This window comes from Zalophus californianus, chromosome 1, assembly GCF_009762305.2.
Source record: "Zalophus californianus isolate mZalCal1 chromosome 1, mZalCal1.pri.v2, whole genome shotgun sequence".
Classification (NCBI taxonomy): Eukaryota; Metazoa; Chordata; class Mammalia; order Carnivora; family Otariidae; genus Zalophus; species Zalophus californianus.
In genome coordinates this window covers 18,765,972-18,792,657 of record NC_045595.1, presented here as the reverse complement: position 1 = coordinate 18,792,657, position 26,686 = coordinate 18,765,972, and the positions used below count along the sequence as shown (strand labels likewise).

General features: G+C 57.9%; 2 protein-coding genes and 1 pseudogene across 5 annotated transcripts in view; 2 read left to right on the top strand and 1 right to left on the bottom strand.

Moving 5' to 3' along the window:
- Positions 1-20,708, bottom strand: part of RNF123 (ring finger protein 123) — a 29,396-nt gene extending 8,688 nt beyond the window's left edge. Inside the window, exons 1-26 of one of the 3 annotated variants that reach the window (XM_027583833.1) lie at positions 20,645-20,708; positions 19,029-19,147; positions 18,716-18,800; positions 15,823-15,902; positions 15,600-15,694; positions 15,124-15,178; positions 14,926-15,011; positions 14,546-14,632; positions 14,252-14,319; positions 13,930-14,055; positions 13,418-13,532; positions 13,227-13,331; positions 12,663-12,788; positions 12,419-12,511; positions 12,272-12,345; positions 11,378-11,495; positions 11,085-11,184; positions 10,809-10,870; positions 10,563-10,634; positions 10,231-10,351; positions 9,496-9,597; positions 8,175-8,289; positions 7,739-7,839; positions 7,248-7,393; positions 6,942-7,025; positions 6,027-6,134 (exon numbers count right to left, since the gene is read on the bottom strand). In XM_027583833.1, coding sequence (XP_027439634.1) covers positions 6,027-6,134; positions 6,942-7,025; positions 7,248-7,393; positions 7,739-7,839; positions 8,175-8,289; positions 9,496-9,597; positions 10,231-10,351; positions 10,563-10,634; positions 10,809-10,870; positions 11,085-11,184; positions 11,378-11,495; positions 12,272-12,345; positions 12,419-12,511; positions 12,663-12,788; positions 13,227-13,331; positions 13,418-13,532; positions 13,930-14,055; positions 14,252-14,319; positions 14,546-14,632; positions 14,926-15,011; positions 15,124-15,178; positions 15,600-15,694; positions 15,823-15,902; positions 18,716-18,800; positions 19,029-19,110 — 2,406 coding nt within the window. In that variant the 5' untranslated portion in view covers positions 19,111-19,147; positions 20,645-20,708. Of the gene's footprint in view, positions 1-6,026; positions 6,135-6,941; positions 7,026-7,247; positions 7,394-7,738; positions 7,938-8,174; positions 8,290-9,495; positions 9,598-10,230; positions 10,352-10,562; positions 10,635-10,808; positions 10,871-11,084; positions 11,185-11,377; positions 11,496-12,271; positions 12,346-12,418; positions 12,512-12,662; positions 12,789-13,226; positions 13,332-13,417; positions 13,533-13,929; positions 14,056-14,251; positions 14,320-14,545; positions 14,633-14,925; positions 15,012-15,123; positions 15,179-15,599; positions 15,695-15,822; positions 15,903-18,715; positions 18,801-19,028; positions 19,148-20,644 lie in introns of all 3 variants that reach the window. The other 2 variants (XM_027583831.1, XM_027583832.1) reach the window with 2 other exon arrangements.
- LOC118356987 lies at positions 2,169-3,119 on the top strand (annotated as a pseudogene).
- A 99-nt stretch (positions 20,709-20,807) lies between the features above and the next one.
- Positions 20,808-26,328, top strand: MST1 (macrophage stimulating 1). 2 transcript variants are annotated; one of them, XM_027583854.1, is made up of 19 exons: positions 20,808-21,082; positions 21,211-21,658; positions 22,298-22,445; positions 22,519-22,631; positions 22,714-22,828; positions 22,918-23,054; positions 23,128-23,248; positions 23,389-23,507; positions 23,684-23,852; positions 24,030-24,160; positions 24,243-24,345; positions 24,497-24,633; positions 24,720-24,755; positions 24,841-24,961; positions 25,137-25,214; positions 25,347-25,493; positions 25,573-25,679; positions 25,790-25,926; positions 26,054-26,328. In XM_027583854.1, exons 2-19 carry the CDS (start codon positions 21,358-21,360, stop codon positions 26,213-26,215), a joined length of 2,382 nt encoding a protein of 793 aa, XP_027439655.1. In that variant the 5' UTR covers positions 20,808-21,082; positions 21,211-21,357; the 3' UTR covers positions 26,216-26,328. The 2 variants fall into 2 exon arrangements, with proteins under 2 accessions (XP_027439655.1, XP_027439654.1); XM_027583853.1 differs by having other exon boundaries at positions 20,808-21,658.
- Positions 26,329-26,686: the final 358 nt, after the last annotated feature.

Below are 26,686 nucleotides of genomic sequence, written 5' to 3'. Positions count from 1 at the left end.
CTCTCTCTCCCTCTGCCCCTTCCCCCGCCTCTCTCCCTCCCTCTCTCTAAATAAATAAATAAAAGACAAGAAAGAATGAAAGAAAGAAAGGTAGGTACAGGTTTTAACTGCGAAGGTGCTGTGTGACCAGAAGTCTGGGTTGGAACGCTGCCCCGTGCAAAATGAGCCACAGTGGCAAGTGGGGACGGGGCAGTGAAGAAGCCAGCCTCATCTAGGCGCAAGTCAGCAGACAAGGGACTGGATGGCCAGGAATGGGGAGGCACCGATGGGCTGTGGGGGCAAGAGACTGGCTGCACAAGCATGAGGCCCACATTTCTGGGGGTGATGGAACCTTCAGAGAGGCCAGCAGTACCGGAGGAGAAGCAGGCCTGGTCCAAGGCAGAAGGGATGTGGTAGCATGAGGTGCCTAAAAATGCCCCCAGAGAGGTGGTGTTGAGGAAGCAGGTCTGGAGCTCAGAGAAGGTGTCGGGAAGGAAGGAGGCAGAGTGATTACTGGTGGAACAGAGACCACTGAAAGCAAACAACCTGCCAAAGGCCCTGTTCCCTACAGGATGGTTCCCACATGGTCTGTGCCCAGGAGGGGTCACGAACCAGGCCCCAGCCCAGACCCAGAGCACCCACATGTCTTGGAGCTGGAGCATCTGGACTTGACCTCAGCTCTGATGTGCCCTCAAACCTAAGAACCCAAGAAGATGTAAGCAGGGGTCAGAGGGTGCACCTGAGGCAGGAGGTCTCCTGGGAGCCTACTGCCACAGGAGGCCAGAGAAGACCAAGTCTAAGGAGGGGATGGCACTAATGCACCCAAAGGACCACTGTAACGGGGGTGGGGATGTTTCTGCAAAGGGGGCGGGGGGCTTGAGAGAGGCCTTGCAAAAGGTCTATTTCAGAGTGGAGTGAAGGAGCGTGTGCTGGGCCAAGAGTGAAGAGGAAATGAGGAAGCTAAGACACAGAGAAGGAAGGAGGGAGGGGCTGCTGTAAGCGATGTAGAGTCAGGGAAAGGCACCACAGGTTTTTCTCTTTACTAATGGGAGAAAGTAAATGAGAAAGAGGCAGGAGTCTGAGCACTGAAGATAGAGAAGAAAGCAAGCAGTTCAATATAATAAGGGCTTTTTATGAAAAGCCCACAATGAACATCACAATAGTGAAAAACTAAAAGTGTTTTCTTTCCAATTAGGAACAAGACAGGGACGCCTGGTTTTACTACTTCTACTCAACACAGTACTGGAAGTCCTAGCCAGAGCAATTAGAGAACAGAAAGAAATAAAAGGCATCCAAATTAGAAAGGAAGGAGTAAAAGTTATCTCTATTCACAAATGACATGATCTTACATGTAGAAAACCTTCAAGAATCCACACACATACACACACAAAACCTGTTAAAATAAATCAATTCAGGAAATACGCAGGGTACGAAATCAACACATAAAAATCAATCGTGTTTTTTTTTTTTAAAGATTGATTTATTTGAGAAAGAACGCACGCAGGGGGTAGGGGCAAAGGGAGAGGGAGAGAGAGAGTCTTAAGCAGACTGTGCAGAGCACGGAGCCAGATGCAGGGCTCAATCTCATAACCCTGAGATCACAACCTGAGCCGAAACCAAGAGTTGGATGCTTAACTGACTGCCACCACCCAGATGCCCCGTCAGTTGTGTTTCTCTACACTAGCAATGAACAACCCGTAAAGGAAATCAAGAAAATAATTCCACTCACATTAGCATCAAAAAGAATGAAATCAAGGTATAAGTCTAACCAAGAAGATGAAGAACTTGTACACTGAAACTATAACACGTTACTGAAAAAAATTTTTAAAGACACGAATGGAAAGATGGTCCATGTTCATGGATTGGAAGGCTTAATATTGTTAAGATAACAAAACTACCCAAAGAGGCTACAGATTTAATGCAATTCCTACAGAAATCCCAATGGCAACTTTTGCAGAAACAGAAAAATCTACCCTAAAATTCGTACGGCATTTCAAGGGACCCAAATAGCCAAAACAATCTTGAAATAAAACAAAGCTGGAGACCTCCTACTTCCTAATTTCAAAACTTAATGCAATCCTACAATAATCAAGACAGCGTGGTCCGAAGATACGTTCGTTAGATTACTCCTTTCTGCCCGTGGATGCCGCCGAGTAAGCATCGTTAAAGTCTCCCCTCCCACCACCGTCATGTCTAAGTCTCCCAAAGAGCCTGAACAGCTGCGGAAGCTCTTCATCGGAGGTGTGAGCTTTGAAACAACCGATGAGAGTCTGAGGAGCCATTTTGAGCAATGGGGAACGCTTACGGACTGTGTGGTAATGAGAGATCCAAACACCAAGCACTCCAGAGGCTTTGGGTTTGTCACGTATGCCACTGTGGAGGAGGTGGATGCAGCCATGAACGCAAGGCCACACAAGGTGGATGGAAGAGTTGTGGAACCAAAGAGGGCTGTCTCAAGAGAAGATTCTCAAAGACCTGGTGCCCACTTAACTGTGAAAAAGATTTTTGTTGGTGGCATGAAAGAAGACACTGAAGAACATCATCTAAGAGATTATTTTGAACAGTAGGGGAAAATTGAAGTGATAGAGATCATGACTGACCGAGGCAGTGGCAGTTTTGCTTTTGTAACATTTGATGACCATGACTCTGTAGACAAGACGTCATTCAAAAATACCATACTGTGAATGGCCACAACTGTGAAGTAAGGAAAGCCCTCTCTAAGCAAGAGATGGCTAGTGCTTCATCCAGCCAAAGAGGTCGAAGTGGTTCTGGAAACTTGGGTGGTGGTCGTGGAGGTGGTTTTGGTGGGAATGACAACTTTGGTCGTGGAGGGAACTTCAGTGGTCGAGGTGGCTTTGGTGGCAGTCGAGGTGGTGGTGGACATGGTGGCCGTGGGGATGGCTATAATGGATTTGGTAATGACGGAAGCAACTCTGGAGGTGGCGGAAGCTGTAATGATTTTGGCCATTACAACAATCAATCCTCAAATTTTGGACCCATGAAAGGAGGAAATTTTGGAGGCAGAAGTTCCGGCCCCTATGGTGGTGGAGGCCAATACTTTCTTTGCCAGACCACGAAACCAAGGTGGCTGTGGTGGTTCCAGCAGCAGCAGGAGCTACGGCAGTGGCAGAAGGTTTTAATTACTGCCAGGAAACAAGGCTCAGCAGGAGAGGAGAGCCAGAGGAGGGACGGGGAAGCTACAGGTTACAGCAGATTTGTGAACTCAGCCAAGCACAGCGGTGGCAGGGCCGAGCTGCTACAGAGAAGACATGTTTTAGACAATCCTCATGTGTATGGGCAAAAACTTGAGAACTGTATTTGTGACTAATTGTATAACAGGTTATTTTAGTTTCTGTTCTGTGGAAAGTGTAAAGCATTCCAACAAAGGGTTTTAATGTAGATTTTTTTTTTTTTTTTTTTTTTGCACCCATGCTGTTGATTGCTAAATGTAATAGTCTGGTCATGACGCTGAATAAATGTGTCTTAAAAAAAAAAAAAAAAAAACAGACAGTGTGGTCCAGCATAAAAAATGACACACAGACCAATGGAATAGCATAGACAGCTCAGAAATAAACCCTCACACATATGATCCAAGGGTTTTTGACAAGGATGCCAAGACCATTCAATGCGGAAAGGACAGTCATTTCAATAAATGGTCCTAAGAGAACTGGATTTCCACATGCAAAAGAATGAAGCTGGACCACTGCCTCACATCTTTTACAAAAACTAACTCAAAATGGATCAAAGACCCTAACTTACAAGCTAAAATTACAAAACTCTTAGAAGAAAACTTGGGGGGGACTTCATGACCTTGGATTTAACACCAACTTTTGGGCTGTGACAACCAAAGCACAGGCAAAAGAGAAAAAGAGATAAATTGGACTTCATCAAAATGAAAACTGTGACAAAGTCACCATCTACAGAATGATAAGGCAAGCCACAAAATGGGAGAACGCATGTGTAAATCATAATCTGATAAAGAACCAATATCCAATATATAACAAGAATTCCTATGAATCAACAAAAACAATCCTATTGAAAATGGGCAAATGCACTTAAACAGACATTTCTCCAAAGAAGACATACAAATGGCCAATAAGCACATGAAAAGGTGCTCAACATCGCTGATCGATAAGGAAATGCAAATCAAAAACACAATGAAACATCACATCGATTAGAATGGCTACTATCAAAAAAAGAAAAAAGTATATATAGAGAGAGAAACAAGTGTTGGGACAGATGGGAAAAAGCTGGAGCCCCTGCGCCCGCCCTGCTGGTGGGAATGTAAAACGGTACAGTCACCACATGGCAGGTCCTCAAAAAATTAAAAATAGAATTACCGTGTAATCCAGCAATTCTGCCCCTGGGTACATACCCAAAAGAACCGAAAACAGAATCTTGAAGAGAGAGTTGTATACACCATGAACACGGCCACGCCATTCAGAGCAGCCAAAAGGTGGAAACAAACCAAATGACAGATGAATAGACAAACACAGTGGGGTAAATACACGCAATGGGAGGATAATTCAGCCTTAAAAAGGAAGGAAATCCTGACCCCTGCCACAGAAAGCCGGAAGGACGTTATGTGCAGTGAAATAAACTAGTGACAAAGCAGGATATTGTAGGATTCCACTTACGGGAGGTCCCCAGGGTGGTCAAATTCATAGACAGAAAGCGGAATGGTGGGTGCTGGGGCCCTGAGGTGAGGAGGGAATGCGGAGGTGGGGGGTAAGTCTCAGTTTGGGAAGATGAAGGGCTCTGGAGACTGGCCGCACAACAATGTGAACACACTTAACACAACACAACTAAACTATACGTTTAAAACAATTAAGATGGTAAGCAATATATGTATTTCACAATTTAAAAAAATGGTTAAGAAAGCAAATTTTATGTTACGTATATTTTATCATTATTTTTTTTAAGATTTTATTCGAGAGAGAACGCACAAGAGAGCGAGCAAGCACAAGCAGGGGGAGGGGCAGAGGGAGAGGGAGAAGCAGACTCCCCGCTGAGCAAGGAGCTTTATCATTAATTTAAAAGAAAAGAAAAGAATCTACAGAGATGGCAGGGTGAGGTTCCTAAGAAGACGGTGCGGGAGGGGTGGGCAAGAGTGCTTAGGCCAGCAGCCAGCCATGAAATCCCCGTCAGGGGAGGAGAGGAAGCTCCCAGACCATGATCACTTCTGAGGGGCTGGAGGCAAGGCGGCCCAGGGCCAGAGAGAAAGGAGGGGTAGCAAGTGGAGGTGGTCTGGGTTGGGAAGGAGGCTGGGGAAAAAGCAAGTGCGGATGGTGGGTAGAGGTGTGGACAAGGGCCTTGATCACCTAGTTATGGGGAAGGGCACGCCTAAAAAGGTAGACAGATGCCCCAACAGGGGCACTCACTAGCTGGGGAGAGATGCTAGGACAGTTAGGAGAGGAAGCAAGTCTGGAGGGTTCGGGACCTGGGGGGTCACAGCAGGGTCACAAGGAGAGTGCACCATCTTTCAGTTTACTGTTCAAGGCCGATGGCCCTGTGAGAGCAGACACTCGTCCTTCTGGGTCATGACTGAGTGTCCCTAGCATCGGGATACACCTGACATACTCCAGGCGCTGGGTACATATTACTGAATCAATGAGCGAGTGAACGACAAAGTAGGACACAAGGCTGTAGCCTCAAAGGAGGGAGGGGAATCAGAGAGAAGCAGGTGCAGAGTGAGGGCACGTGGGGCTCCAGGAGAGCGCCCCTCCACTCCAGAGAGAAGAAAGGGACAGGGGAGAAGGGGAGACAGGCAGAGACAGGCTCTGTTCCTCCAGGGGAGGATGTGTGAGCTGGAGGGGACCTGGGGTGCCTACAACGGCATCTACTCAAGCTCATGGGGCAGGAGAGGTTCAGGGGGTGCGGCATGGGGTAGGGGTGGGGGGGGATGAGGAGCGGGGAGGGGGCGCGTGTGTGCCAAAGGCCCAGGAGGGCAGGGAGCACTGAGGGGCTGGCACAACCTAGCCCGGTCTGTGACTAGGCAGTGAGCGGCAGGAGGGCAGCAACCACTGGCCAAGGCCACACCCACTCACCTGGGAGTAGACAGTGGCGTGAACCCAGGCAAGACGGCGACTCAGGTGGTCCAGCTTTTCGGAGAAAACCTTCTGACTCTTGGTCAACTCAGCCAGGATGTCGTTCCTCTGCCCCCAGGGGGAAAGGAGAGCCATCAGGCTGTGGCCCCACCCCCACCCCGCCTTCCCCAGGCAGCCTGGAAGGGACCCACTGGCACCCAGAGCAGGCAAAGGCAAACGGATGGGCAGACCCAGCTCTACTCTTCAATTCCGCTTCTGGCTCTGACCCCCTGGCAAGCCTGAGCAGGCCTCAGAGCAGGGCCTTGGTCACCTGCACAGAACATGGACGTGAGATGCACCTGAGGCTCCGTGCGCCCCTGGCCAGGACACCCCAGGGACCATGCTAGGACCAGAGCTTCAGGAGCTGCTCTCACCCTGGCCAAGCCTGCACTTCGCATCCGGCTGGGGGCACGGCCTGCCAGGGAAGCCCAGCCCAGGCATGCTTGGCCCTACTCCCCGGGGCCTGGAGAGATCTGGCAGAGGGGCTCAGTCGGGGAGGCAGGTCCCGCTTCCTGCTGACTCTGCAAGTGGCTGAGGAAGCACTCAGGGTCGAATTCATAATTGATGAGGAGAGTGGATGTGCGTCAGCACTTAGTGGGCAGGGAGCGGAGGCACCTTGGCACGGGCTGTGGCTGGTGACGGGGCTCAGGTCATGCCGCGCCCTAATGCCAGCCCCGCTCTCCCTGATGTGGCACAGTCAGTGGCGGGGGGGGGGGGGGGGGCAGGGACAGAAAACCCGCCAGGGCAGCCCCCAGAAGCAGGGGCAGGGCAGGTCTGATTTCCTCTGCGGCCTGCCCTGGGAACCCCGAGCCCGCAAGCCACCTCTCTGTTAAGAGCCTTCCCTCCCCCACACCCACCTGCCCATCCGGGCCTTACCCGCTTGGGGCACCGGCGGAGCTTGTCCTCTGTGTCCCTCAGAGCCATCGCATACTCGTTGACATCATCAGACACACCCACCATCTAGAGCAGCGGACACCACGTACCCAGCGTGAGCCCCGGGCACCTTACTCAGCTTTCTCCAGACTCAGCCCGGCCCCCAGCCCTGCCAAGCTCCAGGTCGTTGGCCCCGCACAGCCCCCCTCCCACAAAACATGTTCCCGGCAGCAGTCAGTCTCGCCGTGGCACACGTCCACGTGCGGTCACATGCATGCACTCCACACTCGAGGGCCACCAGCGGGAGACCTTGCCCAGCTGCTGGTGAACGCTGAGATTGTACATCATGATGGCGCCATCCAGGACTTCCAGCAGGGAGTTCTCGGTGAGGGGCTGCTCCGGCTCCTCAGGGGGCCGCCCCAGTAGCAGGCCCTCGTTCCAGTGGCTGCCCTCAACTAGGAAGTAGGGGGAGGGCAGCGTCAAGGCCGCAGGCCCTTCCAGCTCTCTCCCAGGTCTGTGGTGCCAGGCTGGGCCTCTCAGCGGGAGAAGGGGAGCCCCTGCCCCCACCCTGGGCCCCAGGAGGGCCCTGCAGGGAGAAGGTGGGGATGCGGGCAGGACAAGGGCCCGCGCTCCAGGCCTATTGCTGCAGTATTGACTTCCTCCCCGCCAAGTGCACTTCCCACGTCCTTGAGCTACTACTGGGCCACAGGACCAGGAGAGAAGGGGGGTGCAGCCTGGCTCTGCCCAGGGTGGGGAACCGTACACGACAGACGGCACGCTTGGCCCTGCCCGGCACCTACTGTCCTCACGAGTCCTCTGTTCGGCGCTCAGTGTGCGGACCTTCACTTTCTCCGAGGTGCTCAGAGGCCGCCGTGGGGTCATCAGGCTCACAGCCGCTGTGCTGAGGAAGCGGTTAGCTCGGCCCAGGGTTGGAGAACTGAGCCAGCTGGGCCGGGGCAGGGGCAGCACGCCCCCCATGGCCAGAGCCTGCGTGGGGCGCTGTGGAGGAGAGAGGAGGCCAGACGCCACTCAGCTCCCCGGGGCCTGGGGCCCATATAGGGCCCCGTGGATTTGTGGGGCTGGGAAACGGCAGAAGGTGTGTGCCTCCACCTACAGCAAAGAGACCTGCTTGGTGTGAAACTCCTTGCCTGCACGGAGAGGGAGGTGGCCCTGCATGACACCCCTGCCCTTATGATAGAGGGACAGCCCGACACCAAGCCCCCTGCCTGCCCCTACCGCGGCACCTGCGCCGCAGCCGGGGCCGGCTCCTCGTCCTCGTCCAGGTCATCCATGGTGGCCGCCTGGAGCTCCAGCGGGTCGATCAAGATGTTGGCCTTGGAGGCAAGGTCATCTGGGAGGAATGGCAGGAGGGCTCTCAGGCTAGCGGAGGGTGGAGGGGTCACAGTGGAACGGCCCAGGATGGCGAGAGAGACCGCCGCGCGCTGAGCACGCCCCACTGCCCCTGTGCCTGCACGTCCCACTCGCTCCGCCCCAGCCTGCCCTGCGTCCCAAACCCTCTGTCTCATGAGGGCCTTGACAGCAGGGACATCCCCTGTCGCGCCCTCCGTCAGCGCCTCCACTTCCAGCGCCTGTATGCTCTCCCGGGCCCCCTACCCCCTACTTCTCTGCCCCAGTGCTTCCTTCCCGACGAACATGAGATCCAGGGCTGTCTAAGCCTTGGCCTGTCCCGCTGCGCATGCAGGCCTCACCACAGATGTATCTGCTCCCACCTCTACACCGACAGCCGACTGCGGCACCTCTGCCTGCAGCCCAGGCTCTCGTCCCCAAACACACGGGACTTGTCATCTCGGCCGCCTCCTGCAGCGCCCCTTCCTGAGGCCGCCCCATCCCCACAGCCTCCGACAGGAAGCCTGGCGTCATCCTTAACTCCTGCCCTTCACCCCCACCTTCCAGCTACCTCCTCACTTGGCGCAGGCACTCCGTCCTCACACACAGACCCCGGACTTCACTCCCTGGCCTCAACACCTTCCAGAGCAGCCCCTCCCCCTGGAATGAGCCCACACCTGCGTCGTGGCCCACAGGGTCCTCAGACTGCACCCGTGCGACTCCTTGGCCTCATTTCCCATCGCTCCTGGCCTGGTAGTTTCCTCTCTGGCACACCCGCAGCTTTCTATCCCCGGGCCCTACCGGGCTGCTGCCGGCATCCCTGCCTTTGCGCTCTGTGCTCGCAAGCGGCTTCTGCTCGTCCGGGAAAGCTGCTCAGGCAGCGCTTATGAACGTTCCCCTCCCATCCCTGTGACCTCACCAAGATCCCATGGTCACTCCTCTGCCAGCACACGTGCCCCTATTTCATTTTCATTTTCATTACAGGACTCCCAGACTTCCCCTGGGGTGGCTGCTCAGAGGGAAGGGATGTCTGGACCCAAGAGGCCGGCGGGCATCTCCCTGCTGGAGCACGGCGAGATACTCGGGCGCCCTCTGGTGGGCACAGGCTATCCCAGCACTCCCGGCCGAGCGGGCTGAGGGGCTGCCTCCCTGCCAACACCCCGTGCCAAGCCCCATCTGTCCTGCCCACTGCCCACAGGCCTGCACGCACCTTTGAGGGTCTTCCGAAGGTGTGAGAGGAGGCCTCCCAGGCGCTGAAGGTCGAAGTAGTCTACCTTACCATTATAGAACACCTGGGGCGGGATGTAGGCCTCTGCGAGGGCGGGGGGGGTGGGGGGGGGGCGTGAGCCAGCAGTGAGCCAGGCAGGTAGACTCACTGAGAAGCCAGCCCTCTACACTGCTTAGCACTGAGGGGACCCCTGGCCTCGGCCACCCACCCGCCCAGGCACACAGCATGGCTTCCCCGCCCTCCACCATTTCAGGTCAGTGTCAGCGACGGCACGGGCTGGGATAAGGGGCGCATTCTGGCTGCGCTCACATTCAGAGAGGACCCTACCCAGCCCTGTGGATATCCTGCAGTCCCAGGCAAGCGCGGCTCTCACTGACCCTGAGGACCCTGTCCCCCACAAACACAGCCCCCAGCACCTCAGAGCCTGCCCACGACATCCTCTACAAAGGACTGCAGAGGAGTGGATGGGCTGGGACTGAGGAGAGGAGCCCGGAATGGGCAGGAACTTGTGGGGACAGAGTGAACATGGGCTTGGCACTCCTCCAGCGTGGGGCTCCCACTGCCCGCTGGAAAAGCCACCCATCAGGAGGAGAGAACTCAGTGGGGCAGGAAGCCGGGGGCAGCTCCATCCCCACCCCACCGTCAGCTCCGCACTCCACACCATCACCAGGGGCAGCCCTGCCCAGCCTCTCTGATCAGAGGCCTGGCCCCACTCACCCTCACTGAAGGCGGCACGAGGGTTTGAGGCCTTGTATTCATCCCAATAGTAGCGCAGGGCAGAGATCAACCGGTGCAAGAAGCAGACCATGTACTCAGGGGGGCAGAGCATGGGCATGTTCTGCGGGCACAGGCCACAGGATACGCCTTTATGCCAGCCCAGAGCCAAGTCACTCCTCATCTGAGGCCGGCCCTGAGCGGAGCACGGAGAGCAGGGCAGCAGAGGAAGAGCAAGACGAGGTGGGGACGCGGCAGGCGGAGAGGTGCCAGAAGGCTGCAGACCCGTCAGCACAGCCAGGGGGCCACGGCGGGCTGGCCTAGTGGACACTTACCCCCCGGCCACTGGCATTCTCCTGTAGAAACTTTCGGAACTTGGTCAGGAAGATGTACCTAGAAGCTTCACCCTTCGGTGCAAGGAAAAATGAGGCTGTAAGAAGCTGGTCCCAGAGTGGACTAGCTCAGTGCAGCCTGGGCCCTGCCATGGGAACCCAAGCCAGTGCCTGCCCTCTGGGCTTCAGGGTCCAGGACCGGCCCCCTTCCCTGCCAAGGACCCACGCAGGGGTCTGGGAGTCACTCACCCCGTTATCATCTTTATTGTTCAGCAGCAGCTTCAGGATCTGGACCTGTAGTTCTTCCACCACTGGGGGCAGGGTGGGAAACACGACACTGAGCCCTTCTCAGCCAGGGCCTTGCCCTCAGGCTCCCAGGGATGGGACGGGATGGCAGGTTTGGATTGGGTTCCACTCCCAGGGTCCCACAAGCCCAATCCAGACCTGGTCACTACCAAGGGCCCCCCAGTACATACACACACAAATCCTCCACCCCCTCCCCAGTGCCCCAGGTAGGGGGCCGACCTTCGATGCGCTTCTTGAGCCTTTGGCAGCCCCGTTCGTAGGCACGCCTCCGCACGCGCTCCTCAGCCGTCTCATCCTTCACGTCCTTACTGTCTTTGCCCTGGGCAGGGGCAGGGGATGGAAGACAGCAGGGCTCACCCAGGACTTAACCGGGCCTGCTTCAGACAGGAGACCCCCGCCCCCACCCCACAGACCAGGCCAGGGAAGGGGCCTCACGTGCTCAGTGCCAGGTGGCTCAGATAGTCTGGGCCAGCCCTCACTGTGACCCTGCCCGCCCCTCTCAGTAGGCCCACCTCCCTGCCGGAGCGGTGGGGCCACCAAGTGGTGGGGATGAGCTCCTGCAGGCCAGCCTCCTCCACTCGCAAGGGGCTCTTGATGTAAAAGAAGACAACGGACCGGAGCACGTCGAAGCTGGTGGTTGTCAAGGGAGAGCTCTGCTCGCCAAAGGGTGAGCCATCCGCCCTCAGGCGTTCTCTCTGGGAAGCTGTCCCCTAACCCGCCTATCTCCTCATGTGCCCACCATGTTCTCCCACCCTTAGGGGTACCATCGCTGCTATAAGCCCGTCTCCCCTGACTCTGGGCCCTGATGAAGAGCCATGGCTGTCAAGCCCGCTCAGCCCAATTCCCAGCAAGCGATGACAAAGGCTTGTCATGGGAGCTCAAGACCGGGGCACAGGCTGGAGAGAGGGCCTGGCGGTCTCCCCGTCTCCCAGCTGTGTCTGCCTCCTGGAGGCTGAAGACCCCAGACAGAGCAGACAGCTACCAGCCCAGGCTTCTCCGCCAGGGCCTTCCCCGCCGTGACACGGTCCTCAACACTGCTGGGAAGCTGGGAGAGCAGAGTCCTACACAGTCTTGTAGGAAGCCCCGCCACGGGACTTGGATAAGGAGCAGTGCTTTGGCTGCAGAGGTCAGGCCCCAGTGAGGCCCCCACACCTCCATGTGGTGCCAGTGTCTGCAGCCATCTGGTAAGCCCTGCTCAGGCTGGCCAGGGCCCCTTGTTCTACGCCCCTGCTCCGCAGACAAGATGCTGGGAAGGCTGGGTCCTGGAATAAGGACTCACACATTGGGTGGCTCTGGTCCCGAGCCTCCCTGGGGACCCCTGGCCAGAGGTACACTGCCCTCCCTGGCCCCTACCGAGCCCAGAGGACACCACACATCTGGCCTGCCTGGCGGCAAGGGGAGGATACAGGACATTGCTGAGCAGAAACTTGCGGGACTTCTCATGCCTCAGGATGGCGATGGTGAGCTGCAGGTAGTGGATCTGTAGGGAGGGGGTGCTCAGACTGGGCGGGGCTAAGGCCCAGAGGGCTCAGGGCAGGGGCAGGTGCTCCCACCTGTAGGCCCAGGTCCGGGACGATGGGTGAGAAGCGGTAAAGCCGCAGCAGGGACATCATCAGCTGCTTGAGGCAGTCCTGTACCTCGTAGTCCTGGGGGAGAGATGCCGTGCTGCATGCCTGCCCAGCGGAGGCCAGGCGCCAAGACAGCCATCTGTGGGTCCTTTCCCAAGCCCTCCCTGCACCTCCCCCAGCTCGGTGGAGCCTGATATCCTGACCCAAGGCCGGAAGTCAGGAGCCTCACCTCCATGAAGAGCCACAGGAGATCGAGGACCTGACGCACCACGGACTGAGCCTGTGCGGGGGTGCCCGCCTCCACGACGCCGCGCAGGAAGCTCATGAGCACAGCCTCTACCAGGTATACCTTGCGCTGCACCAAGGGCGGGCACGGGTGAGGCAGTGGCCCTCTGCCCCACTCAGGGCACCCCTGTCCTGGCACGTCACCAAGGCCACAGGCACAGATAGACTCCCGGGCTCACTTGAGCAACCCCAAGACAGAGATAAGCCCTTTGGGGTCTGAGTGAGACACAGGAAGGCACCGCCCCAGAGCTCCTCGACGCTTCGCACACACAGTTCCCTTAGCCGGTCGTGTCATTCCCCGTCAATCTTCTTTCTAAGACCTCCCCCAATACCCTCAGCTGGAAGCATCTCCTCCTCCCCTGGGTGACATCCTTGAGGGCTGAGGGCTCTGGTCACAGGGCGCCCCAGCCAGGGTATGGTGCCAAACCTCACGCACGTCAGCTCCCCAGCCCCTAGCACAGGCACTTCTACCACAGTCTGCCTCTGCCCCTCCCGGACGTGCCCTCACCAGGAGCGGCGCGAAGCGATGGAAAATGTGGGCCAGCGTGAGGAGGACGGTGGGCTGGCCTTGCAGCTGCCACTCAGAGCTGTCCTTCTCCACCAGCCGGCCTTCCTGCGTGGGAGGTGGCGGGGGGGGGGACGGTGAGGGGCAGAGGGCTGCAGAAGGCCCCCAACTCGCCCGGCCAGACCCCAGCTTACCACAGGGTCCAGCTCCACGCTGAGCACTGCCCGGAAGCAGCCCAGCAACTTCTGTGCCCGCACCAGGTCAGCGTGTGGCGGGTCCTGCAGGGGCCGGTAGCCTGCCACTGGGTAGGTGGCACAGAGTTAAGCCGCCAATACCTGGTCTGGGGCTCAGACACCCCCCACCCCTCTCCACTGAGACCCCTGAGGAGGGGCCTGGGCCCCAGGGCAGCACTGGGAAGTCAGAGTGCCTGGCACGCTCTCCCTCTGAGCTCTTCCTCTGTCTCCGCGGGCCCCAACTTCTCCTGCTGCTTCCCGTTCTCCTCTGTTCCACACGGACCACAACGGTACCCACCAAATGAGCCTACCGCAAGAACCATGCTCCTCAGCACCAACCTAAGCTGCACCCTCCTCTCTGCTCACAGCAGCCATGGCCCCACCACCAGCCCAGAGAACTCCTGTGGCAGGAAGCCCCTCATCCCTTGCTTCAAGAGCTTCCATGCAGTCCAGACTTCTTCCCAAAAGGATATCGCAAGGGACGGCTGCCAAAGTTGAAGGCCACGGACTCCTTGAAGGAGAGGCTGATCGCTGGGAAGTAGGCCATGCCCAGGCCCCTGGACAAGTTCTCAAAAGCGGTGCCCAGTGACACGCCATTCCTGGAGCAGAAGGGAAGGCCTGTGAGCCAGTGCTAAGAATGATGTAGCTGAAACGAGCCAGGGAGCCAGACCCTGTTGCGGCTGTCCACCCCCAGGATACCACAGTCGGCCTGGCCCCCTGGTGGGGACTGGGAAACTGAGGGCAGCTCAGGGAGGCCCCAGAGGTCAGGCCTGTGGGTAAAGGCAGGAGACTCACAGGCAGAAGGACAGGGTGCCATCATCCAGGTCGATGAGGCAGCTCACAATGTCCCCCGCTGCCCATGCCTGCCAGGGGAGGAGGTCTTACAGATGCACAGAAGCCCAGAAGCCTGCCCACTCTGCCCCCCGCAGCTGTGTCTGCACTACCACGAGGTGACCGTAAGTACAGAGGACCTGAGTCCTTGCCCCCTCCCCCCCAACCCCGTGCCCTACAGTCTCTCGCGGCTGCCCAGTGATCCCAAGCTGTGAGGATGGACATGGGCAGGTAGGCTACAGGGGTCTCGGCCCTTACCTTGCCATAATTCGTCGTGGTCACATTCCACTTGCGCACCCGGTTGCCATCATAGGCATAGGAGTTGTGTGTATCTCCAACCCCCTCCTAAGGAGGAAATGTCCATAAGGTCCAGGGGGTAGGTTAGGAGCAGGGCCAGAGCCCACAGGCCATCAACCTTGGACCCACAGAGCTCTAGAGAAAGAGGCCGATGCTCTGCGACAAGGAGAGATTGCCTGGGCTGGGTGGCCCTAGGATGGGGTGGGACGCATTCCTCCTCCAGAGGGCAGTCTGGGTTACAGTCCAGAGCAGACCTCGCACAGTCCGGTGGGCTGCCTGCGCCCCGGTGAGGCCTGCAGCAGCAGCAGGTCTCCCTGGGAGGGGGCCTCTCCCACACGTACCTCCTGATTGAAGCGGCAGTTGATAGTGCACCAGCCAATCTGCATGAGCCCCTGAGAGGAGATGAGCACCTCGTAGACCCATTTCCCTGGAATTAGCCAAGTCAGGCCTAGCAGGTGAACAAAGACTGCCTCCTGCCTCGGACGGGGGCCCACAGATCCCCTCCCCACGACCCGGGCCGCAGCAGAGCGTGGTCTCACCTTTGTACACGCACGTGGTAGAGCGGATAGTACCAAAGTTGCTGTGTCCGATCACCTAGGGGAAGAGTAGGGATGGTCAGCCTTCTCTCCAGGACACAGACTGCCTCCCCAAGGGGGAAGGGCCCCATCCCCAACTCAGCTGGTGTTGGTGGTGCCTGCCTGTCATGGCCAATACTGCACTGAGCCTGAACAGGGTGGGAAGGCCTAGGCCTGTGTCAGAAGGGATTCTAGGTCAGCAGCATGACAGGAGGGGGTCATGGCTGTGTTGGGAAGAGCTTAGGGCCGGAGTCGCATCAAGAAGGTTTCAGGGCCGTGTCAGGAGGGTTTGGGGGCTGAGGACTCAATGAGCCCATCAGGAGGGGTTTGTGGCTATAACCCCATAAAGAAAAGGTAAAGAGACCAAGGCCCCATCAGGAGGAGCTTGGGGATGTCAGGAAGGGCTTGGACCTGGGGCCCCTCGCCTTGCGTTCACTCACCCCCAGGAGGTCATCGTCCACCAGAAGAAGCCCCTCAAAGCCACCTGTGTGGTCCAGGACCACAGTGGATGGGCCAAGCCGGCCTTCAACCTGTCCTGAAAAGGAGAGGTAGATGTGGGGTTGGGCAGGGCACAGGGTCTGACAGAATGCACAGAGGGCACGCCCAAGGACCCCCAGAGCCCAGCCTGGCTCCCCTAATCCCATTCCAGACACTGCCACATACCCTGGCTCTCCTCATCCTCATCTTCCACATGTAACAGCTGGTCCAGATGCTCTGGCAGGTTCTGGAAGTTCAGGGGTTTCCTGGGGGAGAGCAGAGGCTGTGAGGGGCCCAAAAGTCCTTGAAACCAGCCAGATGACACTAAACCCCTCTCCCGCTCCCGTTCCTCTGAGCTTCAGACAGTGGCTGCCCAGACTCCAGTAAAAGCATTGTGTCTAGTCCTAGATTCTGGCATGCCAGGGGCCAGAAGGCCGGGTTATCCACTAAACTAAAAAGTACTAGTCTAGTGTGGTGCACCGCAGGACTTAAAACGAGCCCTCCTTCAGCCTTAATTCCCTCATCTGTAAAAAGGGAGCAGCTGCATGTCAGAGAGGCTGGGAAGATTCCAAAGCATAATGCATGCTCCCTGCATGGCCCATAACCCGTCCACCCTCAAAGGGGGCTTTGTGCTAATTTGCCTGGAAGAGAAAGGCCGGGAGAAGTACTGATCCCCAAGGTGGGCCATACCAATATCAGCTAGGCTGGCCCTTGACCCCAGGCCTGTGGTCCCAGCCAGGGAAGTCTGTGCCGAATGAGACAGGCCTTGGGAGGATGAAGGGCTGAGCCCTCTGAGCTGCTAGCTGGCTCTGTCCTGTATCCACCTGTACAGGAACAGAGCATATGGCCTGCCTATCCACCGTCTGCTCCAGCCACAGAGGCTGGAGAAATCTGAGTGGCCCCCTATCCTCCCAGTGCACATGCTCACAGGAGAAAGGCCTCTGCCTGATGCTGGCCAGCTCTGTCCTGAGTACAGCTGCTAAGAATAGCAGGGAATGGGGTGGCAGTAATTAGCAGGGCTCGAGTAGAACAGAGACTGGCGCCCATCTGGGTCCAGCCCACAGACTGCTGGCACCTACTCTGCCACCTCTGGTCCCAGCTCCTTCCCCACTCTCTGGCCAAGACGGTAGGCTCTGGGAGGGGACAGAGATGGGCCAAAGCACCCACTGTCTGGCAAGGTAGCGTCAACCCAGCCTCAGGAACCACATGCCCCCCTGCCGTGAGCTACTACTGAGCTGTAAGAGGTAGAGACGCACGAAGCCTCCTCCCCATTCCCGTTAAACCCCAAGCCAAGGCCAGGTGGTGGCCATGCCATGGGGTGCCCCACCAGTAGCACGGAAAGTTTCAGCCAACCCCATCTCTGAAGACCCCAACGGGCCCAGGGATAAAGGCTTCCATCATGGCAGTGCTCATGGGCCCCCACTTGGGAGGGCTGCTCTGGGTTTGTGCTTGCTCTGAAGAGCAGTTGGGGAAGCCGGGCTGAGACTCAGCACTGCCCTTTGGCCAACCCAGCACTTGTCTGCCCTTTCTGGATCACCTAGGTCCCGGCCCAGGGCTCTGCATCCACACAAGCGCTGAGTGATGGCCCCGCCACCTGCTCTCCCTCCTGGCAGCCAGAGAACCAGTGACAGCACGACCATTTCTGATATCACATGAGGCAAGGATCAGATGGCCTTGGGAACAGGCCAGGACTGGGGCTGGCGTGGAGGTGGGCAGTGGCCCTCCACAAGTGGGAATCCTATGGCCACCGCAGCCACTTAAATGGAACAGGTGACAGTGTTGTCCTTTGTGCCTGCCCAGAGAGCAGAGACCATGGAAGACAGAAGAGCCCAGCTGGCCAGGGGGCTGGGATAAGGACACCCATGCCTCACTGCAGGAAGGCAGAATCCATGTGACCCTTTAAAGAAGGAACCTAGCAACAGTCTTAAAAGTGATTGCAGTTCAAATGCTCCAGCCGCATGATTCCAACTCTCGGCACCTCTTCACAGCACTGTTTACAAAAGCAAAAGCCCCTCCAAACCAGGGGCAGTGCTAAAGGCTACAGCAGACCCCAGGCCCTAAAAGATGCCCACCAAGATTAATTCAGAATTCAGAAACAAAAAACCACTCAGGAGAAAACGTTTAATGACAAAGATAGGATCTAAACTTCTGTATACTTTTGGAGGTGAGGGACCTGTCCACTAGCTTGATGGGTTTCACAGGTTATCTGGATCAAAACTTACTATATTTTCCCCTTTAAATACATGTAGTTTATCACACGTCAAATATTCCTCAATAAAACTTTTTTTTTTTTTTTAAGAACTGAAGGTGGGGGTGACTGTGTGGCTCAGTCAGTTAAGTGTCCGACTCTTGGTTTTGGCTCAGGTCATGATCTGAGGGTCATGAGATCAAGCCCCATGCATCGCAGAGTCTGCTTGAGATTCTTTCCCTTTCCCTCCCTCACTGCCCCTTCCCCCTCATGGGCTCACTGGCCCATGTGCTCTTTCTCTAAAATAAAAATAAAATCTTAAAAAAAAATTGAAGATAACAGAAGTTTTAAAAAATTTCTACACAGCATAATCCAAACTACAAACATCACAAGATAAGAAAAACAGAAAGAAATCACCCTTAAGCAGTCATGTCAGAATAACAAGATAAGAGATTTTTTTTTTCTTTTTCTTCTAAGTTTCTGCTCAAGTGCACTTGTAACTTTAATCTGGACTAAGCTTAAATGCACTCAACTTGCAGGGAAAAGAGGCTGGTAGGGTCTGCACTTTATAGGTTCAGGTGGAGGTTACAGAGGACCGGGATGGGACCGAAGTGTGGGCAGCGGCACACATGGACCAGATGCTGACTGTGGAGTAGGGGTGAGCTGCTATCCTAAGGACTGCATGTGCACCACCTCCCTAACCTCCACAACCCCCTCAGAAGGAAGGTACTAACCTGGCCAGGGGAGAGGAAGAAACAGAGGCTGGAATGCAGACTCTCTGGCCAGAGGTCTCATAGCCAGGAATGGCAGAGTGAGAACAGAACCCAAGCCAGTCTACCCAGAGCCTCTGGTCTGGTCCTTCGGAGTGAGGGGCTACCCACAGGGCCATACCTGCTGGTGGCTGCAGTGGGCACATGCTCAGGAGAGGAAAAGATGCGGTGCAGGTAGTCATTCAGTAGTTTCTCGTGCACGATGCCTGTGCCACAGGGGAGAGGGAGAGAAGGGTCGCATGGTCAGTGCGGCTCCCAGACTGTGCTGGCCCTCAAGGCCCCTGGTCCCAGGCCAGCTGAAGAGGAGCTGGCTCACAGGTACAAGGGGTGCAGCAGGGCCTGCAGCTTACGAGACCTGGGGCTTTACTGCCTTTGTCTTTTCCTTCTCCTTCCCTCAACACAAGGAGCCTCCTCCCAGCCCTGCCAGCCCTTACCTGTGACCCTGGACTTCTCAGCATCTGATGTCAGCCTATAGCTCTTGCGGGAGAAAGACATGCTGGACCCCTTGGACGCCATCCTTCATCTCTTGCGGGCAGCCAGCAGTCCTGGGGGGCTGAGCCAGAGGCAGAGCTTGTCTATTTGAAGCCAGCCAAGGGCCCCCATAATGACCTCAGTTCTGGGGTGGCAAGAAGGCCTGGGAGCAGGTGAGGTCAGGTGCATGCACACTCACACACAAACCAACCCCAGGGTACAAGAGAGCAGGGCCTCCCAGTTCCTACACAGGAAGGGTGGATAGGGACCCCACCACGTTCCAGGGTTCAGCATAGGGCCTGACAGTACAGGTTTGTTGCACCAAACTAAATGTCTCAACCCAAAAAAATGAGACCCAAGTGTCCAAAGTGAGGTGGCCTAGAGACAGAGAGACCCTGTTTCCTTCTCAGTTGTAAGCCACACCGGGTCTAGCTTATATCCAGTAGAGAGAACCCTACACCACCTTCCCCTAAGTGTGGTCCATCGTCCAAGGGCTTGGTGCCATCTCCAGCTCTAAGTCCTGCTGACACCCAAGGCCAGGATCTTCCCTGCTCTTGTCCACAGGCCTGCTAGTTTTCTTCTTCCCACTCGCACGCCCAGCCTTTTGCCCATCAGAGCACCACCCTTACCCAGTCGTCACTGCAGACCCTGCTGCTCTTCCCACTGCTGTCTACCCCACACATGTCATGGTGTTGCTGCAGCTGTTTCAGAAGATGCACTAAGTCGCTGGTGACTGCTTCAGTGATCTGGAGCTGTGCTGTCCAACACAGTAGCTGCTAGCCATGTACAGCTCTTTACATTTGAATTAAAACTTAAAAATTAAAAATTCAACTTCTCATATTAGCCACATTCCAAAAACTCAGTAACCACACATGGTTAGCGGTTACTGTACTAAACACTGAAAATATAGAACACTCCCATCATCACAGAAAGTTCTATTAACTCTAGTCTGGAGCCTGGCCTTCTAGCACTGCCTTCGACTGCACTCCCATCTCCGCAGCCCAGTTCCTTATCTCACCTCACACAGGTCCTCTGTTCCTACCACACACTCTTGCCCATTCACAGCCTGCACCACGCCTGCCCCTGGGGAAGGTGACTGTCCCGCCTTGCCGCCTACGCCTACGACGGGCCCTCCGCGGGCGTCCATGACTGACCGCTGCCCATCTCACACCAGAGGAGGTGCGGGGCAGATTAGACCCGGTCACTCATTTGATCAGCAAACCTTCCAGACATCCACTCCGGGTGTCAGGTGCTGAGGATCCAGGTGATAGGCGGACTTGACGTTGCTCAGGGATTCCCTGCCACGTCGATCCTGTCCAGCCCCGCCGAGGGATCCGGGCTCGGAACGGAACCGACCCCATCTCGGAGCCCAAGGACGTAGAGAGCAGCGCATGTCTCCCCCAAGTCGCCCCCGCCCGGCCCCAAGCTCCGGAGGATCTTCCAGGCCAGCTCTAGCCCGGAGTCTTGCGTCACAGGCTGCAAGCCCTGGGCGGCGAGCACCCTCACACTGGGCCGGCTACGGCCGGGAGGGGAGCCGCAGGGACCCGCCCCGCTCGGAGCCCAGCCGCCCCTCACTCACCCCCAGCCTCGGCCGCGGCGCCCCGGCTCACAACACCCCCAGCCTCCTCTACGGCGCCTGTCCAGGGCCAAACCGCGCGCTTACCGCGCACGCGCATCGGCTAGCGCCCGGCGTCCGCGCGAGAGAGCCCCCTCGCGGTTTCCAGCCGGGTGATTGCCGGGTGATTCCCGGCTTGGGCCTCCACCGACAGCCCAACCGCCTCCGACCCCCGCCTGCGCAGAAGAAGCTACTAGCCCAGCCGGGTCTGAGTACTACGTCCTAACTGGGAGCCCCAGGCCACTTATCTCAACTCCTACCCCTACGTGGAGGCCGGGCCCAGAGATTCCCAGAACATTTGAAAGGCTACCGGCCAGGGTCCCTGCTACCTGTCACTCCCACTCCCATTCAGGCCAGACAGGTCGCCTCGCTTACCTTTCCTGGGATGGCAACTGTGACTTGGTGAGGGGAGCCTCTCTGGGCTCTGCTGCCAGGGGTGTGGGCTGACTTGCCTACAGCTGGAGCTGATAAGTCAGCAAAAGGGGCAGGCTGCTTTGAGGCTGGGTCAGGAAACATATGCCACTTTACAGGGAAAAGCTGAGGCTCAGAAAAGATTAGTATCGCACCACCCAGGGGCTGGAACCCAAGCCTCTGGCACCAAACGTGCCCACACCACTCTTCCCTTCAGATCAACGTAAGCCGCAGAGGGTTTCCAACCCCACCCCAGGGCACATCAAATGTCCCCACAGAACACCTGCCCACTACATAGGGCAGGGGCTAACTGTGCCAGAGTAAGGGCCCTTGCATTTCACCCAGGGGACCTGAGGCCTGGCTCCACCCCCATTCCGGCCACTGGGTCTCAGGTCAGGCTCCAGCAGGCCTGGAGTGGGGGTGTGGAGGCAGAGCCACCCAATCCTGTAGGGACAGGTTTCACAACTTCCCGGATAGGGCTGTGGTGGGTCACAGTGCAACCTCCAGCCAGGAGGATGGGGTGGCTCCCACTCCTGCTGCTTCTGACGCAGTGCTCAGGGGCCCCTGGTGAGTGCCGCCCACCCTGATCCCCATTTGCCTTCAGGAAGGGGTCACCCCTGAGCCCATCCTGCTATTCCAGCCAGGAGCTCACTTTCCTACTGGGCATGGAGCCAATGAATGCTCTTGGCTTCTTGTGCAGAGCTGGGCAGCCCCAGGAATACATATGGACACTGCTTATTCAGGCCTGCATTAGAATGTCTGCATTAGAATTAGAATGTCTGCTGTAGCATTGAGGCACTGTGGGAACCGCATAGATGCATGGGCACATGCAGGCAGTTATCCCTCAAGAGCCTAATCTAACCCTCTAACCTAGCGTATGCCCTACTGCTGATGGGAGGTCAGACGTGGAGTCAGAATGCCCGGGCTGGGCTTCTGCCTGGGTAATAGGACAGCTCTGAGCCTTAGTGTTGCTGAGATGAAATAAGCTCCACAGGGCAAGCACCATCACTGCTCTCATTATACTGTCGGTTTTAGACCTGAGCCTAGTGCCTTGCCTAGTAAACCTGACCACTGGTGATAACTACCACGTCTGACCCTTGAACGTGCTCACAGGGTCCATCCCAGAAGCCTTGTAGCTTTGATCCCCCGCATGAAGTGTGGATGTGCCGATACAAATGCACTTGACATGCACGCCCACCCCCGCAGGGCAGCGCTCGCCCTTGAATGACTTTCAGGTGCTCCGGGGTACGGAATTGCAACACCTGCGACATGCAGTGGGGCCCGGGCCTTGGCAAGAGGATGTGGCAGATGCTGAGGAGTGTGCAGGGCGTTGCGGGCCCCTAGTGGACTGCAGGTGAGTGACCATAGGACTTAGGTAAGACTGGGAGGCAGGTGAACCTGGGCGACCCTGTGCTTCGTCCTTCCAGGGCCTTCCACTACAATGTGAGCAGCCACGGTTGCCAACTGCTGCCATGGACCCAATACTCACCCTATACTCAGCTGAAACGTTCGGGGCGCTGTGACCTCTTCCAAAAGAAAGGTAAGTGGCTGTGGAGAAGGTGGGCCAGGGATAGGGCTGCTGAGGCCTCAGGCCTTGTTGACAATGGGTCTCTTCCTCCCAGACTATGTGCAGACCTGCATCATGGACAATGGGGTCAAGTACCGGGGCACGGTGGCCATCACCATCGGCGGCCTACCCTGCCAGCACTGGAGCCATAGGTTCCCCAATGACCACAAGTAAGACAGACACCTCCCCTTGGTCCCTGCCCGGCCTGGCGCCTGCCCCGACCCCAGCACGCACTTGAATTGCTGCTCTCTGTCCCCAGGTACACGCCCACACTCCGGAACGGCTTGGAGGAGAACTTTTGCCGCAACCCTGACCGGGACCCCGGAGGTCCCTGGTGTTATACGACAGACCCTGCAGTGCGCTTCCAGAGCTGTGGCATCAAGTCCTGTCGGGACGGTAAGAGGCCCTGGGTCGAGACTGGAGAAACATGCCCACGCCCGTCTACGAACCCACCGGCCTGTCTTTCCAGCCACTTGCGTTTGGTGCAATGGCGAGGATTATCGCGGGGCAGTGGACCGCACCGAGTCCGGACGCGAGTGTCAGCGCTGGGACCTGCAGCGTCCGCACGCGCACCCCTTTGAGCCGGGCAAGTACGTGTGGGCGGGCGCGGCATCGCGGGGGCCGGGCTAGGGGAGGGCCCAGGACTCCAGGGGCGGGACCCGGGAATACGGCAGGGTCCACCCTGGGCCCGAGTCCCAGGATCTTGTTCGCGCCCCGTTACCGCCCCCAGGTTCCTTGACAAAGATCTGGACGACAACTATTGCCGGAATCCTGACGGCTCCGAGCGGCCCTGGTGCTACACCACCGACCCGCAGGTGGAGCGAGAGTTCTGCGACCTCCCCCGCTGCGGTAGGGCCCGAGGGTGGGGCCTGGGAGGGCACCTGGGAAACGTGGGGGGCGTGGCCTGCCTGCGGAGAGAGGAGGGACTGGGCGTGACCCGGCGGTGGGCCCGTGGGCGTTGGACTCGGCCTCCAACCCCAGCCGCGGTCTCAGCTCCTCCTCGGGCTCCGACCCGTCCATCCAAGGGTCCGAGTCACAGCCGCGCCACGAGGCCACGACGCTCAATTGCTTCCGCGGGAAGGGCGAGGGCTACCGGGGCACGGCCAACACCACCGCCGCGGGCGTGCCCTGCCAGCGGTGGGACGAGCAGAACCCGCATCAGCATCGTTTTGCGCCGGAGAAATACGCTTGCAAGTGAGGTGGCGGGCCGCCGCTGGGGGGCGTACCTTTGCAGCTGGGACGTCAGGAGTGGGGTCCCGGGGCGGGGCTTGATTGAAGGTTGGGGGAGCGCAGGGGGGGCGGGGCTCCAGCCGGAGGCTGGCTGGCCCGTGAGCTGCGCCCCACCAAGAGCTGAGAGAAGCGCCCGCCCAGGGACCTTCGGGAGAATTTCTGCCGGAACCCTGACGGCTCCGAGGCGCCTTGGTGCTTTACGTCGCGGCCTGGCATGCGCGTCGCCTTCTGCTACCAGATCCCGCGCTGCGTCGACGACTTGCGGCCCGAAGGTAAGGCCCAAGCTGGGACTGGGAGCTTGCAGCGGGAGGGCTGGGGCGAGAACCCGCTGACGGCCGCCCCCGCCCGCCGCAGACTGCTACAACGGCGTGGGGGAGCAGTACCGCGGCTTGGTCAGCAGGACCCGCAAGGGCGTCCCGTGCCAGCACTGGTCTGCGGAGATGCCGCACAAGCCGCAGTGAGTCGGTCCGCTCGCCCGGCCCCTCCCGGACCAAGGCCACAGGCTCCGCCCGGGCATAGCCCTAGGCGGCACGCCGTCGCCCCTCTAACTGGAGCCCGGCAGGGGTTTGGGATTACCCTGCTAGGACTCTGCGTCCTCTCCCGCCCAGGTTCACACCCACCTCCGCCCCCCACGCGCATCTGGAGGAGAACTTTTGCCGGAACCCGGATAGGGACAGCCACGGGCCCTGGTGCTACACTACGGACCCGGGGACTCCGTTCGACTACTGTGCACTGCGGCGCTGCGGTAAGCGCGACACCCCCTCGGGGCCCGCCCCCAGCCTCCACCTTCGAGGTCTGGCTCCCTCAACGCAGGTGAACTTGGTTTTTCAGATGATGACCAACCACCGTCCATCCTGGAGCCCCAAGGTATGCACTTGTGCCAGGCCTGGGTTGGGGCCTCTTAAGGGCCTCCATCCAGTCGGAGTTTCCCGAGGCCCATTCTATCCCCCAGACCAGGTGGTGTTTGACAAGTGTGGCAAGAGGGTGACCCGCCTGGACCAGCAGCGCTCCAGGCTGCGTGTGGTGGGGGGCCAGCCTGGGAACTCGCCCTGGACAGTCAGCTTGCGCAATCGGTGAGGCACAACTGCCTCTCCCCAAGAGAGGAGCCGAGGGTATATGCTTATATCCTCTGCACTTACGCCTCGGGGGTGGGAACCTGTCCCTGGCCTCAGGGGTCCCAGTGAAGAGATTCCAAGTCCAGCCTGTGTCCCAGAACTCACTGTTCTCTCCTAACCTCTACTCCTTCAGGCAGGGCCAGCATTTCTGTGGGGGTTCCCTAGTGAAGGAGCAGTGGGTACTGACTGCCCGGCAGTGCTTCTCCTCCTGGTGAGCCTCCCTTGGGTTTGGGGACCCAGTCCCACCCCCCTGCCTTCGTCTTCCCCTTAGCTGCCTTTCCCAGGTGAGCCTTGGGGCAGCAGACTATGAGTCATGACTGATCTAGCAGAACTTCTCCCCCAGCCATGTGCCTCTCATGGGCTATGAGGTGTGGCTGGGCACCCTGTTCCAGAACCCACAGCCGGGGGAGCCAGGCCTGCAGCAGGTTCCCGTGGCCATGATGGTGTGCGGGCCCCCAGGCTCCCAGCTTGTTCTGCTCAAGCTGGAGAGGTGTGTAACAAATCAAGAGGTGTGAGGTGGGGCTGAGCCTTGTGGGCTTATATGCTGAGCACCCTCATTCCCATTAAAGACCTGTGACCCTGAACCAGCGAGTGGCCCTGATCTGCCTACCCCCTGAGCGGTATGTGGTGCCTCCAGGCACCAAGTGTGAGATCGCAGGCTGGGGTGAGACCAAAGGTAAGAAAGAGAACACCGTGCAGGGGCATGGACTACCCCAGGCCAGGAGGCCTAGCCTCAGATCCTACCCAGAGGCCCTCTCCTCCTCCTTCCCATTCTTATCACCGTAGGTACAGGGAACAATGTCCTAAACGTGGCCTCGCTGAACGTCATCTCCAACCAGGAATGTAACGTCAAGCACCGCGGACGCGTACGGGAGAATGAGATGTGCACTGAGGGACTCCTGGCCCCTGTGGGTGCCTGTGAGGTCAGTGCTGGGCACCCATTCCCAGCTCAGGGAGGGTCCGGGAACCTGCAAATGTACTACTTTATCCCCAAGGAGGCTACTGTCTGCCTTGGCCCAGGGTCCCCTTACCAGTTCTTCCATCTACCAGGGTGACTACGGGGGCCCACTTGCCTGCTTTACCCATGACTGCTGGGTCCTGGAGGGAATTATAATCCCCAACCGAGTGTGCGCCCGGCCCCGCTGGCCAGCCATCTTCATGCGCGTCTCTGTGTTTACGGACTGGATTCACAAGGTCATGCGGCTGGGCTAGGCCCAACTTTGATCCCATGTACTTGGGAGAGGACAGAGCTTCCTGTCAGACATAAAGCTGCCTCTCCTCTTTACACCTCTGCAGGGTGCTTCTTAGCCTCTGCTGGGAAATCAGTTGGTGTATGCCCTTGCTAGGGCCTGGGTGGCTCAAGCCCAGCAGAGCTGGGCTGGGAGACCTCACTCGAGGACTACCTTAGCCTGTAAGCGGGGTGGAAGGGCAGGGCCTCACTAGTTCCCTAGATAAACTGCTGGTAAGAGAAGGGTGGTGTAGGGCAGTTTCTAGCAGAAGAGGCTGCAGCAGAGGGAGCCAGCCTGGTGAGATCCCAGTTGGCCCTGACAGGCAGCAGCTGAGCCTCTCACTGTCCCCTCCCCATCACACTGGAGGTAGGTGAGGTCCTTAAGGTTAGCACACCTAGGGCCTACGGTACTCTGAACCCCAACGGTGAGCCTGGGGTTAGGGATGGCTTGGTAC